Source organism: Astatotilapia calliptera, chromosome 1 (genome assembly GCF_900246225.1).
Source record: "Astatotilapia calliptera chromosome 1, fAstCal1.2, whole genome shotgun sequence".
Taxonomy (NCBI): Eukaryota; Metazoa; Chordata; class Actinopteri; order Cichliformes; family Cichlidae; genus Astatotilapia; species Astatotilapia calliptera.
Window position 1 is genome coordinate 25,060,494 of NC_039302.1, and position 18,906 is coordinate 25,079,399.

An 18,906-nucleotide genomic window follows, 5' to 3' on the forward strand; every position below is an offset into this window, starting at 1 on the left:
ATTACATCAAAACCTCTGGACAAAATACATAGTTTCCCTTCCAAAAATTTTTCCTGGTCAAATTTAGCATTCGTCATCTGAAATGACAGCAGTAAACAAAATAAAATGGCATCATTGTGAATCACGTTTAATATGAATGTCAAACGTGGTTACTAACCAGATTCAGCTTTGCATTAATCACTTGAACAGCTTTCTTAGTGAATTGTTTTAGGAGTACGCACAATTTTTGGGCAACTGACAAAGAAATAAACAGCAACAGAAAACAAGAGTAAGAAAAAGAGCACCTTTCTTCCATTTGTTGTATGTGGCATAATGTACAGTTGGTGGTAATGAATACCATCCTTTTTTCCAGGGGGACACTTTTCTATGTTACAGTCAAAATACATTTGTTGTTATGCAATTCGAAGCTTGACCATAAAAATATCGCGTATTCCTACTTGTGAAACCTTTTTTTCTGTATAATCATGTTTTTAAAAATGTGTTAAAACCTTTGTTGAACACTAGAATATTTGAAATCATGGTGTTTGCATCACAGCGTATGGATCCAGAAATTTATTTTAGCAGGTAGGGTAATCACATGTTATTTCAAGTTGGGGAAAATTTGAGTTTCAATATGAATTTTGCAAAACCTGGTGCCCCACAATGCAATGAATATATGGTAAAGAGCAGCAGCGAGTGCTAATTAAACATGTTTCTTAAAACATGTCTTTCCCATCAAGCCACACAGGTTTTTCACTGTCTATTGTAAAGCAAGATATTTTCCAGGAAACAGGGACGAAAAAAAAATTGGTTTAGTATTTTCTCTTTTTGCCTGAAAACAGCAAAGATAATGACTTCGCTGAGCTGTATGGAAGGCAGTTATGTACAGCGAGTTTATCAAAAAAGAGTCACCTACAGTTCTGAATTACTCAAATGTCCTTTTCATTTCAGCTTTATTTAACCTAAAGATATACAATATACTGTTCAATCTACAGGAAAGTTACACAAATGATCCCTTTTTAAATACTTGTTAAGGTGTTTCTTCATTTAGATACTAAATATTTAATTATTTATGTATAGTTTGGTAAAGATGGATACTGTAATTTGATCCTGGTGGTCTAGTTAAATTTCTAGCAGAAGAGCCTTATATACGATTCGGTTCATTGTGAGAGAATCCGGTGCCCAGACCCCCGGCGGACTGATCCGACAGACAGATAGACAACATGGCCTCTACTCTACTCTGTGTTGTCTAAAGAAGAAGCACACAGCACAAGAACGGGAATCACCACAAGAAAAAGTACACAGCAACGCCATCAGAGGAGAAAAAAGTTCAAACATAAAAAAAAAGACCTAAAAGAAAAAGAGATGAACCAAAGAGAGATTTTTTTCCTTGATAGAAAAAACAGCAAACATGAAACACACAGGTTGAACTACATTTTTTTTCCATTTTTTTTTCATTTTGTGTCCAATAAAATGTCTTATGTTAGAATTATAATCTGTATAATTTACAATATACAATGTTTAAGAAGGCTGAGAAAATACCCCTTACTAATAATACTGATGGCTGATACTGAAAGTGTGATGTTAGAGATCAACTACTTTTAAACTGCAGCACTCCTCAGCTGTGACAAGTTGCCATTTTATATTAGATTACGCTGTCATGTAAAATACACATTTTGGCATCCTTACTTGGCTTTAGAAAGTGCATAAATATATATATATATATATTTAAAAAAAAATCCATCAACTTTTTACCTGTTAAAGCTGTGATAACTCAACCACACTGTATGCAGTTTTACTTAACCATAAAATTAGTGTCTCTTTGTAAGACAGCTGCCTGTCAGCTCAGCGTTTCCATTTTTTGTCTAAAATTCAGAAAGGGTCAGAATTTTTAACAAGCAACATTACCTATTCTTTTTTTTTTTTTTTTTTTACAAATGATCAATGTTAAATTATATAAATTACTGTTGTATTCAGCTGAGGTAATTAGCGTCCCATGATCAATTTATACAGAAGCTGATTTAAATGACATAATACGGTAATTGTTGTACGTAGGCTAAAAGCTTTCATAATTTCAACTCCTCAAAAAAAATCAAGTGTTTCAGGAAATGGGGTAGTGAGGTAACAGGACATTTTGATTTTGCTAGCACCATTGTACCCCTCAGCAAAGATTTAAATTTAGTCAAGGTACTCTCATGGTCCCCACACTCAGTCACATGTCCAAAAGAATTGCACCTCAAGCCACAAATGAGAGAAAATTGTGTACTATCTAAGTGTTTTTTTCACTACAAGAATTGTCCTGGTTCAATCAGATCAAATGTCAATGCAAAAAAAGCCTGGTCACATGAAAGGTGCGGACTTCAGAAGGTGATAATTGCAAATTGGATGCTGGATCTTTTTGTTTTTATTTGCTTGTATTACTTCTCCCAGTTGCAACCTTTACACAGCTTTTAAGTGAATAGATTCCTGGGTTGTATTTTTCTTCTTAACGGTCATGAAAGGAAATGCCCAGTGACTGTTATCTAATAGCTTATGGCAAGTTACACAGAGAGAAAGAGAAGCGACACATTCTCCTCCAAATCCTCATCCCCCTTTCTCCCGAATTTAAGACTGGCATGTAATGTTAATATTGCAGACTTAGTCCATATACACAAACCCCTCCTTGAAAACCACTATTGCTCAGAGTTTCTAAGATAAACGCTGATTTGTTAATACATTATTACTTGTTATATTTTTATATATATATATATGATAATTGCTGAAAGTGGTCAAGCTGATAGAAAAAAGGAAAGACATATTGATTGATTCAGTTTTAAGAAGACAATATTAATAACAAAAACAAAGCCATGTTATATGTCATATACAGGATGACAATTATTTACAACCCTAATATTGGTATCATCACTAAGATTATTTTCAAGGTAGAAATTAAGAAAAAAGATCGAGGAGTTTTAAAGCAACAATACGTATTCTTCAGTCAGTTTTGTCAGCACACCTTTCCTTCTGGTTTGAATTGCGCCGAGTGACTGCGGCTCCCCCTACACTCCCTGAATGAGTCACAAGAATATCTCTGTACTGACACAGGAGATGAGCTGGTAGTCGTGAACACAACGGGATGAGGAGGGTAATACAGAGGTGAGACTTTTGAGTTTTTGGAGTGTGGCTAATGAGCTTGGGTTGGACTACTAATGGCACGTTGATAGACTTAAATCCCTACTGACTGGTATGTGAAGAGCTGCAAATCAGGGCCACAAAACTGCTAAAAATTGTTCAAATACACGTCTGAACACAAGAGGTGTTTTTCATCGATTATACACTATACACAGAATGTGAACTCAGCCCACATTTGTTTGTTAGCCATGTATCTTTGACAATTTTATGAAGTTTCAATCAAATTGTATTCTGTTGTTAGCAACTAAGAAGTCATATGTATACTTTTAAACTCTGCAAATTAATCACACCTCATGTGGTTAGAATATATGAAACAATTTTTAGCTTTGCCAAGTGAACAGACATTGATATTATGGCAAGACAGGTTTGAGAGGCCAGGATGACCAGTCGTCAGCAAATACAGCAAACAGTAAAGTTGTACTTGAAGCGGGGGAGTCATGGGAAACCAGGAAATTGAATTTAGGGAGAACCAGAAAGAGTTTAAAGCAGTTGTTTCCAATGCTTTTCCGTAAAACCTTAAGCGCTGCTGGTTTTCATAATACCCAGAAAACAATTTAATAATTACAGGAAGAGAGAACCAGCAGTACTCTTGAGGCCCAGGACTGAAAACCACTGGCAGATCAAAACAGAAATGGTTTTGGGTTATGACAGTAAAGTTTGCTGGCATCCTCTGAATGGATGATTCCATTCTTTGGCAGGGCAAATCTCCTCTTCTTTTCTTTCTGTCCATTGATTCAAATTTCATTGTACATGTACTTCAACAATAAATGTCATTAACACCTCCTAAGTGTTCGTTTTTTGTCCACTCGTCTTCTTCTTGAACGCTAAAAAACTCTGAGGGAAACAGGAGGGGGAAAGGAGACACGAGTGCAGTCTTACAGTCTCTCAGAGCTAAAAAGAAGACTGTTCAGTGTCTTTTAAACGTGTCCTCATTTAAGCGTTTGTCATTAATAACATCCTAATTGTTATTAAATGCATAAGTGTTTGTCATCGTCAGTGTTTGGAGTCACTGCGAGAACTGTTAAGTTACTCTTAGCAAATATCGTCTTCCATTGATAAATGGGAGTTACACAGTCTGTCACCGTCTTCCTCCAAAAAAGATCATCAAGTCAACACCCTTTTGTCAAAGACGTGGTGTTTCAAGTTCAGGTGAGAGGTCTGGATAGCGTCTATTTATAGGGAAATGTGTCAGCAGACAAACTTCCTATTTCTGTGTGTGTGTGTGAGAGTGTGTGTGTGCATGTATCTGTGAGAGTGCGCGTAGAAGAGCAAGAGGTCATTCAAAGTTGATGTTCAGAGTTCGAGTTGAAGCCCAGGTGGATCAGACTCTAGCTGTCCTTCCATCTAGTCCCTGTCCTCAGACCTTGGCTTCCAGCAGCTCCAAAAAGAGTTTGTGCATTGGGACTTTGCCATCCTGCTTGATGCTGTAGAAGTGTTGCACAGCCTTGGTGGAGGTCTGGCGGAGCAAGGGGAGGGTCATGAGCAGCTTGCCTGCCCGACGGGGATCCTCCTGGTGCTGGGAAGCCTCGTAGTCCTGCAGGGCCTCGTGAAGCACATCCTGGAGCTTCTGTACTGCATCCACATCTTCAATATGCATGGAGTCTGGAGTAAGAGGACAGACAATGTATGACTAAAAATTTGAAGTATTTTGTATAATAATATCCACATCTACTGAACTGTATTTCAACCAAAGTGGGAAATGTGACATAACTGTTTTGTTGCTGTTGATAAAAAAGAAATATTGCATGAAAAAGTGGACTTTTTAAAAGTAAGTCAAGCCTGCTAATGTGAAGCAGATCCTGCAAAACTCTCCCACAACTCTCTGAGATGTTTTCAGCAGTGTAGACTTGTATCCGTGCCACCATTGTCTGCTGTGAGTGAGGGGAGAGAAGTGCTAAAGATTAAACTAAACATCTACGCAGAAACAAAGTGAAAATATTCCTGAGCATCGCAGGTGCAGGCTGAAAATACTATCAATATAAATTCTATCGACTCATGATTTCCATGCCTACTGTAAAAAGTGCAGAAATACTTTGTGCATTTAGCAAAAACCTGATTTAGTGGCATTAAAGGAACAGTTACAAATGTAGCCCTATTCCTTAGTACTTTTAAACACACAAAGATTCAAAAAACAATCCAAAAACAGGGTTTATATATTCCCTTTATTCCCTCCCTTCAAAGTGCAAATCTGTGGGAGTGATGAATGGCCAGACAAAGAGACAAGTGGGTGGAGAAAAAAACAGACAGACTTGTAGAATGATCAAGAGATGAAGGAACACATGAGAGTTTGTGTGTGTCTGTGTGTGTAGGGGGTGATATGGTGGTGCAGGAGGGAGTTGAAGGAGTATGCGGTTGCACACATCTGTAATCTCTCTTTGAGCTGGCATGTAAGGTGTGTTTTAGCAGTGGCAGTAAAGCCCGATGATGTCCCTCAATAATAATGCTCCATATTGCCCCTAAGGGAGGCAAGGTCTTAATGTGAGCTGGCCTTTAGCTCCCAACCTCCGATCAATGTCTACGATCAATAGCTACATGCATGTTAAATAATAATCACAAGACAACTATTGATAGCTCGCTCCCCCACTCACCTACCAACAACACCACCCCCACACACACCTACAAAACATTTGATTTGCTTAGACATATGATTGGGTGTGTAAAGACACACACAGACATTGCAGGTGTGGACAGAAAGGATGACACAGTCTGATGCCTGCTCTCCATGTAAGCTCTGTCAGCTGCGTGGAGTTCTACATTAACACAGTATGATCTTTTGTAATGACCTTCTAAGTCCACTGTGTGCTATACACTTCACTTTTATATGTTTACTTTTTTACATCTGTAAAGTCAGTTATACAAGTGGTTAAACTACATGCATATACTCCTAAGCAGAAGCATTTTAGCTGTTTGGAAGTCTCGTGTTGTGTATGTGCTTTTGTTGCCTGCCATTGGTGGAAGCTTTTAGTGAAGGATATTGCAGTTCAACCAAATACTTCCCACTGGGTACTTGTTAAACACACTAGCTTTCCCAGGCACACATGCTCACATCATCCACGTGCACAGATGGGAATTGGAACAAGTATGAAATATATAAATTATATTGTTCAGAGAAATAAAATCAACATAAAATGTGCCTGCAAAGCCACATACACACAGATGTGCACACAATCGGACTAGCACAATCAAATACACTGAGCTGGATCTATCGAGTATAATGCATGCATCAGTATGCAGGACCAGACTGGTCAGTGGGTCGGATTCTGTGAGGATCAATAGAAAAATCAGCTTCTATTGGTCCTCAGATATTCTACTTGTGGTCCACTGGTCTGAGTCTTTTAGAAACTTTTCTCTGTGATGATATTTTCCTTAGTGGTTAACGGTATTGATGAGGCAGGGGAACGAAGTTTAAGGTTAAGTTGATATTTCTTTTTGTATATACAGAATATGACCATATATTTAACTTTTACTTATACAGTACCACTTTGTAAATATAGACTTATTCCATAAAGTCATTATGACATTAGTATTGACTGCTAATGCCATACAGAATGGAGGAGACCCCCCCCCCCCCCCCCCCCAACCTTTTCTTCTTTTTTTTGAATTTGTAATGGGCTGTGCAGTGAATAGGCAGAAGCTAAACTGCAGTTTAATGAGTTTCACGTTGTTTTTGATTAGCATTGTGTGTTTAGTATTTAAGCTGGTAGACATGGCTTCTGCCTGTGCTGTGACCCGCAGTAAACTCACAAGTAAAACAGCAGACGTTAATGAGCACAAGTACATAAGGCTGTTAAAGCGAACATGTTAACATGGAACTCACAATTCACAGTCGCACATAAATGAATCACACACACACACACACACACACACACACACACACACACACACACACACACACACACACACACACACACACACACACACACACACACAATCACATACCCCCACATGTGCCTCCTGTTTCCCATGGCTAGTTTAGCTTTCTTTACATGTGGGGCACGTTTGCTAACATTTCTTAAGGCTTGGCTTCATTAATGCACAATTAGCATCCTGTGAATTAATTAGTGTCAGTGCCCTTCAAAATGCTAATGCTAGCATTCTGTTGTCTTGAAGAGCATTTCGAGAGTCTGGGCAATGATACAAAGTTCTTATTTGGCTGTCAGCTATTTCAATTTCAATTAGTTAAAAGAATGACGATTTCAAATGTGAATTTTCTTAAGAGCGATGTCTGCTTTTGACAGAGTTTACTAACCTGACATTTCCATCATAATGAAGAGCATGTTTACATGGCCAGTAAATTCACGTCATGCCAGTGTCGAAATGGAACATTAAGAAAACAAAAAGGCAATTACAAAAATAAACCAAAGGTATGTGTTGATAAAATCCTATGCAAACAATGAGCCTTTACATGTAGAGGAACAGTTCAAAATATTATAGCTGAATATAAAGCCCCGCGAAAGATGTTTTCTTGCACTTTGACGGTATTTTGTGATATATAATAGATGGGAGCATTAAATTAATATGGAAAATAAAGAATATCGCTGAATGAGCCATTGTGACTAATGTCAGCACCATTTCCTTTTGTAAAACAATGAAATATTATTACTATTAGATTTTCCTGTCCATGTACTGGATGTTTGCCAAATAATAATGATTCTTAACTCTGTTGTCCAGCTGAAATAACCAATAAATTTCCTTAACTTCCAGTAAGCAGTATTCAGAGAATAACTGAAACACATACATGGATGGACACAAATGCACACACACAAGCAGCGGCAAGAGATTGATTGTCACACAAAGCCCACAGGAACAACATGTCAATATTTTCTGCATGTGCAGAGCAGTATCTAAGTATGTGTGTAAGCAAACATTTTTCAATGGCACACACAAATGTTTCACTGAGTGCTAATAACCAGATGTATGTTTTTTGAAAGTTTAGGAACATTTATGGATGTAAATATGTGTATGCGTGCCTTTAGTGGCACAACCAGAACAAAAGGCCCCTCCCTCCTTATTCAAAGCTCTCTCGTTGCATTCTCCCATTTAAACACATTGTATTGACAGCTCCCCCCTTGTAATTAAAGAGTACTGAAGAGCTGGCCAGCTTCCAAGACAAAGTTCAAAAGACGGGTCATGGGAGGAAGAAGGCGTGTGTGTGCGAGAGAGTGCGTGTGTGTGCGCGTGTGTCAGTCAGCTGTCGATGCAGCTGGACACATCAGAGAGGGGGCCTTATCGACAGATTTTGGGTTCTAATGATTTCACCTTATTTAACAGGCATCTGAAGAGACGACTATGCTAATTGCAAAAAGGATTGGCACGTTGTGTTGTGGTGAGGTTCAACTAAAAAACACGTTTTTATTTTTGCACTGAGCATGTGTTTTTCTATGTATGCATACAGTATTTGACACACTTTTGACTAGTAGAGTATGTGTTAACATGGTTGCGTCACAGTTGTGTGTTTGTTTGAATGCAGAATACTGAAATCGGTCCTCTGATAGTTCAGCTCAAATGAGCCCCATGGGATTGGGAATCCTAGGATTAACTCTTCCACCAGTAAAACACAAATGTGGAGACAGACAAAAATATCAGCTGAGAGTGAACAAATTCCAACCTGAGTTAGCCAAAGCAATGGCCTTGAGAGTGACAAATTCCTCCTTCTCTAGTTTCATAGATTTATATTTCTTCACCAGCTGAAGGATGGCATTGTTCAGGTCCAGAAGTCCAGCTAATTTCGACTGGTCCTCGTCCATTATGTAGTCCTCAGCATACACCAACTACAAAGAGACAAAACAGAAGAACTGGATTTACTGGCATGTTCTTAAATGTCCACTTGAGAATGACTCCAAAAATAAGTCAGTCCCTTTGGATAGATTGCATTACGGTTTAGAGTTATGCATTACGAGAGGTGGCCACTTGAGCCCAAGAAACAAACAGGCTTACCTTGTCTTCAAAGGGCAGTGAACGGTAGACAACGCGTAGGATCAGGATTTCCATCCATGCACTCTGCAGGAGACTCATCTGGTCTGCCAGAGACAGCGTGGAAAAACCTGGTAAACATTGAGACAAAAAGAAAAGCAAGAGCATAGATTGTTAATTTAATTTTTCCACCCGAACAAACCAAAGAGTTAAGGAGTCTATCTTTCAGAAAGAAAATAAAATTCAGTAAATATAACCTTTGCGAAGAGGAAAATGCATCCTGTGTGTTTTTCTAACGTGGGTTTTGTTTTGGGATTTATTTATTTTTTAAAGCAGAACTAACTCAAAAGCAATAAAACAGCTGTGTTTAAAAGGTGTTTGAGCTAGTATTAGGTTCAAGACTCAGCTTCACTCCCTTCTTGGCCAACCTCAATCCATCCACTTGACTAGAGTTCTCCACCTCCTCTCCTCTTCCTCCTCTTCCTCTTATGCCCAGGGCTATTCTCTGGGGAAAGGCGGGCCTTATCTTTCCCTGCCACAACTTCCAAGGATCAATGCTGGCCATCGCTGTTACGCCGCTCAAATACACACACACTAACTGCTGCTATGGCCTCAAAACTCCTGCTTTCTTCGGTGTCAATCCATGTCTGCCTATTTGCCTATGTCTACGTATATCTGTCTGTCTCCTTTTTACCTATCAGTGTCTGTCTATGACTGTGAACCTCTTTTCACCTTTCTTTCATTCACTCATTTCTTTTCAGACAGTGAGTACACACACGATTCATATTTCTGCTTGATGCTTTTTGATTGCGATGTTTTTGCTTCCTCATGCCATATCTCTTGATTACACTCACTTCACTTGCGGTCCATCCCTCTTAGTCTTTCTCTTTCTGTCTGTCTCTTTAATGGAACACCTGCCTGCTCACACCTTTCTTCGCAGCTGTCCTCTCCTCACACACCTGTCCATTCACACCTGCCTGTCTGCCTGTGTGTGTGTGTTTGTGAGCGTGAGCCTTCATAGGCAAGGCAAAGACAGTTTGCCATGCAAGCACACCTGTCAGACCTCGCTGCAGCCCTCCACTGTGTGTTTGTGTATGTGTGTTGGAGTGAAGCATCATGCCAGGAGAAGCAGGCAGATGCGAAGGAAGCTATTTCTTCAGTAACATCTGCTGCGAAGAACCTCCTCTTGAGATGTTAGGTGCGCCAGAGTGTGTGTTGGTATTTTGCGCATGCATGTACATTAGGGGCTCTTATCTCACAGTTTGTTGATTGGTAATGGCAGGCGTCTCATTATGTCCAGGTTGCAGGCTATTGTTGTTTGTAATGCGCTCTAATTCATTCAATCTACAACTGTTAACATTTCTTAACACACACTTCATATCACATACACATAAACATGAACGCATAGAAACAAACTGGAAAGAATCCAAATGTGTATGATTGATACACACACACACACACGTGCGTACACTCTTACGTGCACACTCACACACGGCACAGTGAAGGGAGCAGTATCACTGCCAACTGGCAGTGTCTTCTTCTACTTAATGAAATCATCAGAAGGGATTAGAGGTGAATTTCTTAAGGGGGGGTCTTCGTGCACACACACACACGCACACACACACCTTATTCACAGAGGCAGATGTCTTTAGGGGGTACTTAGGACTTCACCACTCATTGTGGGCTGGGGAAATATGCACTGGCATTGCTAAAATTAACACACATACACTTATTGAATCTGTTCAACCCTGGGGTCAAGTGAAGAGAAGGCGAGATGAGTGAGGGGTTAATATCATTTAATGGTGTCACTGGTTGTGGGTTTTAAATTGTCTTTGTGTGTGTTTTTGGTACTCAGGTGTTCAGGGCAGAACTAAGATTTCCATCAATTTGCGCACTTCCCTCTGGTGGCATCTGGTCCAGGACCAACAGGAGCACACAAGGCTCAAGAAGTGGGCACAAACATACAAATGCAAGAATACACACTGAATCACATATACACAAATATACCGTGAATGTCAACTTCATATGGAAAGTGTCTGTATAAGTGTCTGTATATTAACAGTGCTGTTTGCATAGTCCTCTATCCTCCTAATGACACATAAGGTGTACAGATGTGTGCAACACACACACACACACACACACACACACACACACACACACACACACACACACACACACACACACACACACACACACACACACACACACACACACACACACAGAAAACACCAATAATTAAAACCACAGTGATTAATTTATTGAGCTGAAAGTGCAGCTTTTCTTATTGAGGCACATCAATGATTTTTATCAGGATGGTGTCTGCGTGTGTGAGCAGATTTGTGCAGTGTGTGAAATTTTTTTTGTCCTTGTGTGAATATATGTGTGCTTAAACTGCACATTTGTACATAACTCATCAGCATATTTGCATTCCGTGTGTATGCATACATTCCCATACATGTTTCCACGGGACTCTGCATGCGTATCTCTGTCTGTGTTTGTGTGTGTACGTTGGTGTGTGTACCTCTCCCTCTTCCCTCCCCACCAGCCTGTCTGCGCCGTTCAGCCATCCAATGCCTCTTATCTGTCTGATTAATAGGCGGCCGGCTTCAGGACAAATTAATTAACAGATAACGCCATCTTTCCCTTCTTCCCTTCCTACATTCCTCCCCTCCTTCTCATGAAGCAATCGATACAACAGAAGAAAAGAAACATCAATGGGAATTTAGTGCTGATGATGGAGAGAGAGAGAGAGATATTGATGGGAAGAGAGAGAGAGAGGGAGAGAGAGTGTATCAGAAAGAGTGAGTTGGAAGAGAGAAGAAAGTAAAAGGGGGTGAGTTGTTAGAAAGAAGGGCGGCAGTGGTGGTAGTGGGAGGGGTGGAGACCTTTCTTTCATACCTGTGATTTCACTTGACAAAAGGTTTCTTATTTGGTTCTAATTACATTTCCTTTCTGCCCATTGTTGATAAGGCATCTCATACTGTGTGAGTTAGCATGAGTGTGTTTGTGTCGATGTTGTTTGCCGTTTGCAACAAAGTTGAAATATTTGCCTAAAAAATATCGGCAAGAACTTCAAACAGCACCGTATAAAATTATTACTGGATAACTGCTTCCATCTGGTAACACCAAGTTTTGGGCTGGATATTAATCTTATCTATAGTTAGTATTTGTGTTTAGGTGGTCTGCTAAAGTAGAACAAACCTATGACGGTACAGATGCACTTATGTGTGTGCACTGACAGAAAGAGGCTACAGTGCAGTCATGCAAACTTAACCTCTACCTCTTGCTTGTGCACTCTTTCCTTTTCCCTTTTCTCTATCAGATACCCGCATAAAAAACAAACACACCCACAAACACACGTCGATTCCCTAGCCACCCTGCGGCCTGTTTGTCTGCCAAATGAGTCCTGACTGCACGTTTACACCCGAGACTGCACAACAGTCTAACACAGACACACACACACATAAGATAGCCCTCTCTCATGCCCCAGTTGCTCCATAGATGCACACGAACACACATATCTAAGAGGCCTATATTTGTTTTCGCATGGTTACAGGGCAAATGGAAACCAGTGAGAAGAGACTGTGACGCTTATGGGTGCCCATATACTTGTGTATATACACCGAGAAGTGTACGCGCATATGAGTCGGTGTATTTGTATGACGACGGCAATGTACATCTTCGACAACTGAAGTATCAACACGCCTATTCTCCGCGCCTGTATTCTGACAGGTGTGAAAACCGGTTGTGATGGTGATCTGGTAACCAGTTATTAACGCATGACTAGTATTCACATCCTGTAACCCAGGTTAACCTCTTTAGCCCCAAGCCTAACTGATCTCCTGCCTTTTGCCCCCATATCAGGGGGCGTTGGGGCTTAAGAGGTTAAATGGGACACTTTCCATTTAAGTGGCGGTGTCTTGATTTTTTTTGTGTGTGTGTGTGTGTCTTTTTGTCCATAGAAGCAAAACAGGCGAACAATTTTGAGCTCTAATCAAGCAGACTTAATAGCTTGAATATATAATGTAGTTTTGAAAGGTTCTCTGACAATTCTTTTACATTTTTTAAAGATCATTTTGTGTGGGGTTCCACTTTGAATAATATCTGCATAATTAATACAAAAAAATACATATAAAACAAGTTTATTGTTGAATTAACTTGATTTTATTTTCTAAATTGAGCATAAGAGGGTCTGTGTCCTGGTGAGAATGAATAGATTTAAAGCCCTGGACAAAATAGGCCAAATTGCAGACCAGCCGTGTGTATTACTTAAATAATGACCAGGAGGACCAGGTGTATTTTATACACATTTAAACCCCCCCCCAAAACAAAAACAAAAAATCACCTGAGAATTATAGAATGATTGAATATGGAAACTAATTTAACTCTTCTCAAGTGTTGTCATGTAAAATGAAATTCAGTTTTCCTTAAAATTTCGGACTTTCTTTCAAAAATAGTTCATGCTGGCGAATATTTGAGTGCTCTGGTATCAGAATGTCTTTTAAAAAGTCCCATTGGGTTACAAATAGCTTTGTATCCGTTGTCCTTCTGTAGTCTTGCAGTGGCCCTTGAATGTGCTTAACACTTGCTTATTGTGATACAAATGATCCTTTTGAATCATTGCCTCAGGACAAATTTAAAAGGAAACATCCATGTTATAGAAACAATTCACAGACTTAAGAAAACTGCCTTCAAGTTGCAAAAAGTGTTTCCCTGCAATTAGGGAGTCATGACCTAAAGCTCATCATTCAACAAATGTGTAAAAAGAAACCCAAATGATGTAACGCCAGTGTAGACAATGTGCTATCCAACACTGGAGCAACAGTGTAAACCTGTGCAAAACAAAGAGAAGGTCACGTAAAATAAAAAAAATGTTATCTTAATAACTGCTGAAAATTGGAGACATAGCTATTTCTTTTCAAAAAGACTGCCAAATTGTGCATATTCACCATAATCTGACATAGTGAAGCGAATCTTTCTTGAGCGAGAACTGCGTTGCTAACTGTTTTCTGTTACCAACAAGTTGTGCTTTGTTGGTGACAAGGGAATAGTGGATTGTCTATGTTCAGCATGTGCACGTATTGTGTTCTGCAGGGGACAGATTTAAGTCTACTGGCCCACTGAGATAGAGATTGCATGAGGACACGTGAAGTTTCCCACAGTTACCAGCACATCGCTACCCTGCGTGTGTGTGTTGTTCTGTATGCACACTGTGTTATGTGGCTCCCGTGCGCTCACTCATTCCACTTTCTGTATGTGTTTAAATGTGTGCACATTGTTGCATGCTGTGCAATGCAAGTGCTCCCTTGTGGTGTTTTGTACGTGTGCGTTTGTGTATGTGTGCGTGCGTACATCTCAAACTGTTCTGTACCATACGGCCAGACGCCGGCCAAAATGAACACGGACCCCCTGTGATGGCTTTGGCCAAGCTGAAACAACACACACAAGATATACGCACACGAGATACACACTGGCAAATGCTGTCACACACACACACAAATGAACACACATCCACCAGCTGACCCAATTACACAGAGATGCGCAACGAGATGGAAACAAATCTACCCAGAGAACCAGCTAATTTAGAGGGGCTTAAAGACACACTCGCACACAGGACACATACTCACCTACACACATATGTGTCCGGCTATTTGGACTATCAAAACATCATGTTTAGATATGACATTATATGGAAGCGCAATTTAAGCGCACAAGTCAAGCCATATCTTACACTGTCAAAATTATGTCACTGCATCAAACTCGTGTGGTAGTTTAAATCCATGCCTGCTCAGAATCACATTGTCTGTAATGTAACCTGCATGAAGAATTCATGATTCCAAATTGAAGTTCACATTTGACCTTTTCAATATAAAATATAAATATAAAATGTGATATTAGTGTATGAATTCTTAAGTTACTTAAGTATCTGTTTTTCTAGATCTTGCAGTGACCTTGACCTTTCAACTCTCAGCTCTAATAAGCTTGTGACGTTCAGGTGACGGTTGCTGCAAAATGTGAAAAAATTCCCTGCAACTGTTATTGGTGCCTTCACAGCAGGTTACATATGGATCAGGCGCTCGAATTGTGCATTGATAACAAGCCGCCTCATATCTTTATCCCGTAACAACCAACATTCAAAAGTTGTAAAAACTAAAAACAACAACAAAAAAACCTTTTCACCTAAACCTCAGTCAGCCAAGCCTGATCCAAATTATTTGAATCCAAAATTTTGGACCTTGCATAAGAAGATTTCAATGCTCCTATACAAGCAGCAATAATAGTGCTTAATGGTCTTCAAGAGTGTTCAAAAGCAAGCCACAAAATGCCACGTTTTTCCTCTTCTTTTTCTTCTTTTTTTTCTTAAACCATTGAACAATTTGCCAACTCTGTGGTGCTCTTTTTATACACAGTCATGTTACTGTCCTGTTATGAATTAAGTAGATAAGCTGTGAAATAATCCACCAAATGTGTGTGTGTGTGTGTGTGTTTTTATAATACAGAAATTTTCCTTCCTTTCTTGTGACTGGTATCAAATTCAACCTGACCATACATATGTGGGGAAAAAAGGATCTGTTCTAGTCTTTGTAGTATTTTTCAATTAAAACACTGTTAAAACGGGTTTAGAGACTTTTAAAAATGACAGTACTGAAGGAAATATTCATAGCATTCATTGTTTCTTTTGTTTCTTTCATGTTTTGCTGAATACTATGTGAGATTGAGGCTCAACTTTGTTAACAATGAAGAATTAAATGCCATAAATGCCATATTTTATCTGTATTTGATTTCAACATTTAGTAAAAGAATAAAGAACACATGATATATATATATATATATATATATATATACACACAAATAACAAATATGGTTTTAAGATACATATATTGCGCACAAAATCATTTTACCTTTACTTTCATGCCCTGTCGGGCTGTTGGCTAAAATATCTTTTTCTGTTTCATTCTCCTTCCTTACTCCCCCTCTCTTTTCCCCCTCCTTTCTCCGTGTGGCCTGGGGGAGAGACTAGAGCAGTCATAGGGTTGCGGTAGCCTCTAATCAGTGTGAACAGCCAGCTAATTACCAAACCTTCAGCCCTGCCTGACTGTTAATTGCATACATTAGACACCATCAGCAGCACTGCAAGATTAACACTTAAAATCTTACCATTGCTGTAGTGGAGATGAGTGTCGTGAGCGTGTGTATGTGTGTGGTGCGAGCTGCCTCAGTGGTTGCGGGTGCTAATATTTAACACTTAATTAGACCCAAAATGGAAATGCTGCAACACAGAGATGGTTGTCGAGTGTTATAGCTGTTGCCGTGGTTGGGGGTGCTTGGGTGGGGGCAGCTGGTCGTCGAGGGCAACCCCAAGTCTCCGTGGAGACGACAGATGGAGTGACATTAAGAGCATTGCAGTGGAGCCATTTCAAATAATAAAATATCAATATTTACATTTTAATTACCCACTTCTAGCTCCACTAGGGCTATGTCAAGGAGTGTGTATGTGTGCATGTACACTGCAAGTTCCACAGGGCCAAGCCTTCTTGACTTCACAGGGAATGAAGAGCACCGCTAAAGTGACAGAGGTCGGCTCTATTTGAGAATTTCTTGGAGAAATAAATGCTGAGAACTTTATGCAATATTGTCAAAGATTATATTTCTCATTTGCCTATTTAAAAACTTTTTCTTCATTGCGTCCATCTATCTTTCTCTCACCCTCTACCTTTCCTTCCTCCCATCAATATAATGCTCATGACGGCAGGAATGACCACTCTGTGTGTGTGTCTGTGAGGATGTGCATGTGAGCACAAATTTGTCAGGGGAACCATGTCAACACACAGCTGAGCAGCTTACACACCAACTCACTATGTCTGCACATGGCACACACAAATTCAAAACACATATAAAACTGCTGATCAACACTTTCACGGACAAAAATGATTACGATGTTGAAATTGTAAGATATGTAAATATTACTTGTGTTTATATATGAATTTCTTCATTCTTCAATGAAATTGTATTAGGCAACTGAACTTATTTTTTGTTACGTTATTCTCCTAATTGCCACCAACTTAATCTATCCATCTAATTTGGCTGAATTTACTCTCCCAGCTTGTCCAATTACACGACTTGTGACAGTCTATTGATCCTTTGGTGGATTATCTTTTCAAAACAATATCCTGCAACACTCTGGAAAAAATCCATTGTCTGTCCAAACAGCAAAAATGAATGCTTATTTAAAAAGTACGTAAAATATATCCAGTAAGAACACAGAGTTCAAAAGAGGTAAAAAATTTTAACGGTCATGAAACAGACTTTTTTTTTCTGTTAAGCACTATTGATGTATAAAGAAGTAGAAACCTGCTGACCATTAGCTTTAAAACAATGGTCCCTGTACTGTACATGCCTTGTGTCAGTATATGAGATTATAAGGCTGTGTTGATTTTATCTTCCTAATCCCCCGTAGCTGTTCATAGAGAGAGGACCCCAGAAATTCCACAGGGATTAATTTACCATTCACAGATTAGAGATATGGTCTCCAATATCATCATTGAGGACAAGCATCGAAGGAAAGGGCTCAACAATTGGAGCAATGAGGAGAGGGAGAACAGAGAGAATGAGAGAGCGACTTAAAAAGACTGAAATAAAGACAAAGATGAAAACGGATGCACACAGAGCCTTCTTTCCTACAGCACCATACCATAATGTCGTAGCTTGAAGACAAGAACATTAGACCTCATTCCACCTCCTCATCTGGGCCTGAAAAAGCCTGGGCTGAAAATCTTAATTAATTGTCCAATAGTGCTGCGGGGTCATTATGCATTGCAATAAAGAAGCGTGTAATTATGAGATTTAACAGCCATTACCAGGGCCAGGAACTCATATGTCATCATCAGCAACCAAGCCAATGGTTTGGTACGGCTATGTGTGTGGCTTGATGGACAGCACACATTCACAATGCACACAAATGTACACAATGCCATGTTGCTCTATAGTGGTTATATAGATATACATATAAAATATAATGATATATAAAAATACATTTGTTATTCAATAAGTAAACAAAAACTTGTATATTGGTATACACACCTGCATGCAGACTAACAGCGAAACTGAAAAAAAACCCCCACACACACAGACACACACACACACTTTCACTCACTGACTCAATCAGTCTCACCCAGACAATAAGGCGGCCAGCTGTGATAGCCGTCTGCAGATGAAACATCCCATCAAGATTAAATAGACACAAAAATACACATATTATTACTACCCTGTGTGTCTGTTCTATGCACTTGTGCACAGTGAAGCACTGAGACCATAGGCCCCAGTCATTTGCCCTATAGCAGGTGGCAAAAGTGGCAAAACATCACTGAAGTGCTCAAGCAGAAAGAAAAGAAAAGAGAAAAAAAAGATCTGAAAACATTTGTGGTAAGAGAGTTTGTCAAAAGGTCAAGAAAAGCACATATATCCTCCCTTTTTGGAGGGAATACATCTATTCAAATGTGCATAGAGTAAAAACAAAGCAAATTTGGCATTGTCTTATTTCTGCACCAGCGCAAGCCTCAATCACACAGGCCTTTGTAACCACTGCTTTCTGGCACTGGTTGGCAAGTGATTGCTGCAGGTTGCTGGCTTTTGCTGGATGAAAATCGGTTTGGTCATTAGCATTAGCAGATAGCTGTGGTTGTATGGAAGACACCAACTTGCCTGCAAACACTTGCCAACGATTCACCAAGCAGTAGTGACTTGAAACTTGAAAATGTGTGACACACACCAGAAATGGAAAACATCCCTTTTTAAAAGGCACAGATTGTGCTTTGAAGGTGACTGCCTCAAAGATTCACTACC

The 18,906-nt window shown here is 39.5% G+C and overlaps 1 protein-coding gene across 9 annotated transcripts in view; it reads right to left on the bottom strand.

Annotated features, from left to right (window-relative positions):
* Window positions 1-2,780: 2,780 nt before the first annotated feature.
* Window positions 2,781-18,906, bottom strand: part of esrrga (estrogen-related receptor gamma a) — a 164,379-nt gene continuing 148,253 nt past the window's right edge. For all 9 annotated transcript variants that reach the window (XM_026171499.1, XM_026171490.1, XM_026171508.1 and 6 more), the window contains 3 exons: window positions 9,088-9,194; window positions 8,759-8,921; window positions 2,781-4,752 (listed from right to left, as the gene is read on the bottom strand). In XM_026171499.1, the coding sequence (XP_026027284.1) occupies window positions 4,508-4,752; window positions 8,759-8,921; window positions 9,088-9,194 (515 nt within the window). In that variant the 3' untranslated portion in view covers window positions 2,781-4,507. The remainder of the gene's footprint in view (window positions 4,753-8,758; window positions 8,922-9,087; window positions 9,195-18,906) is intronic.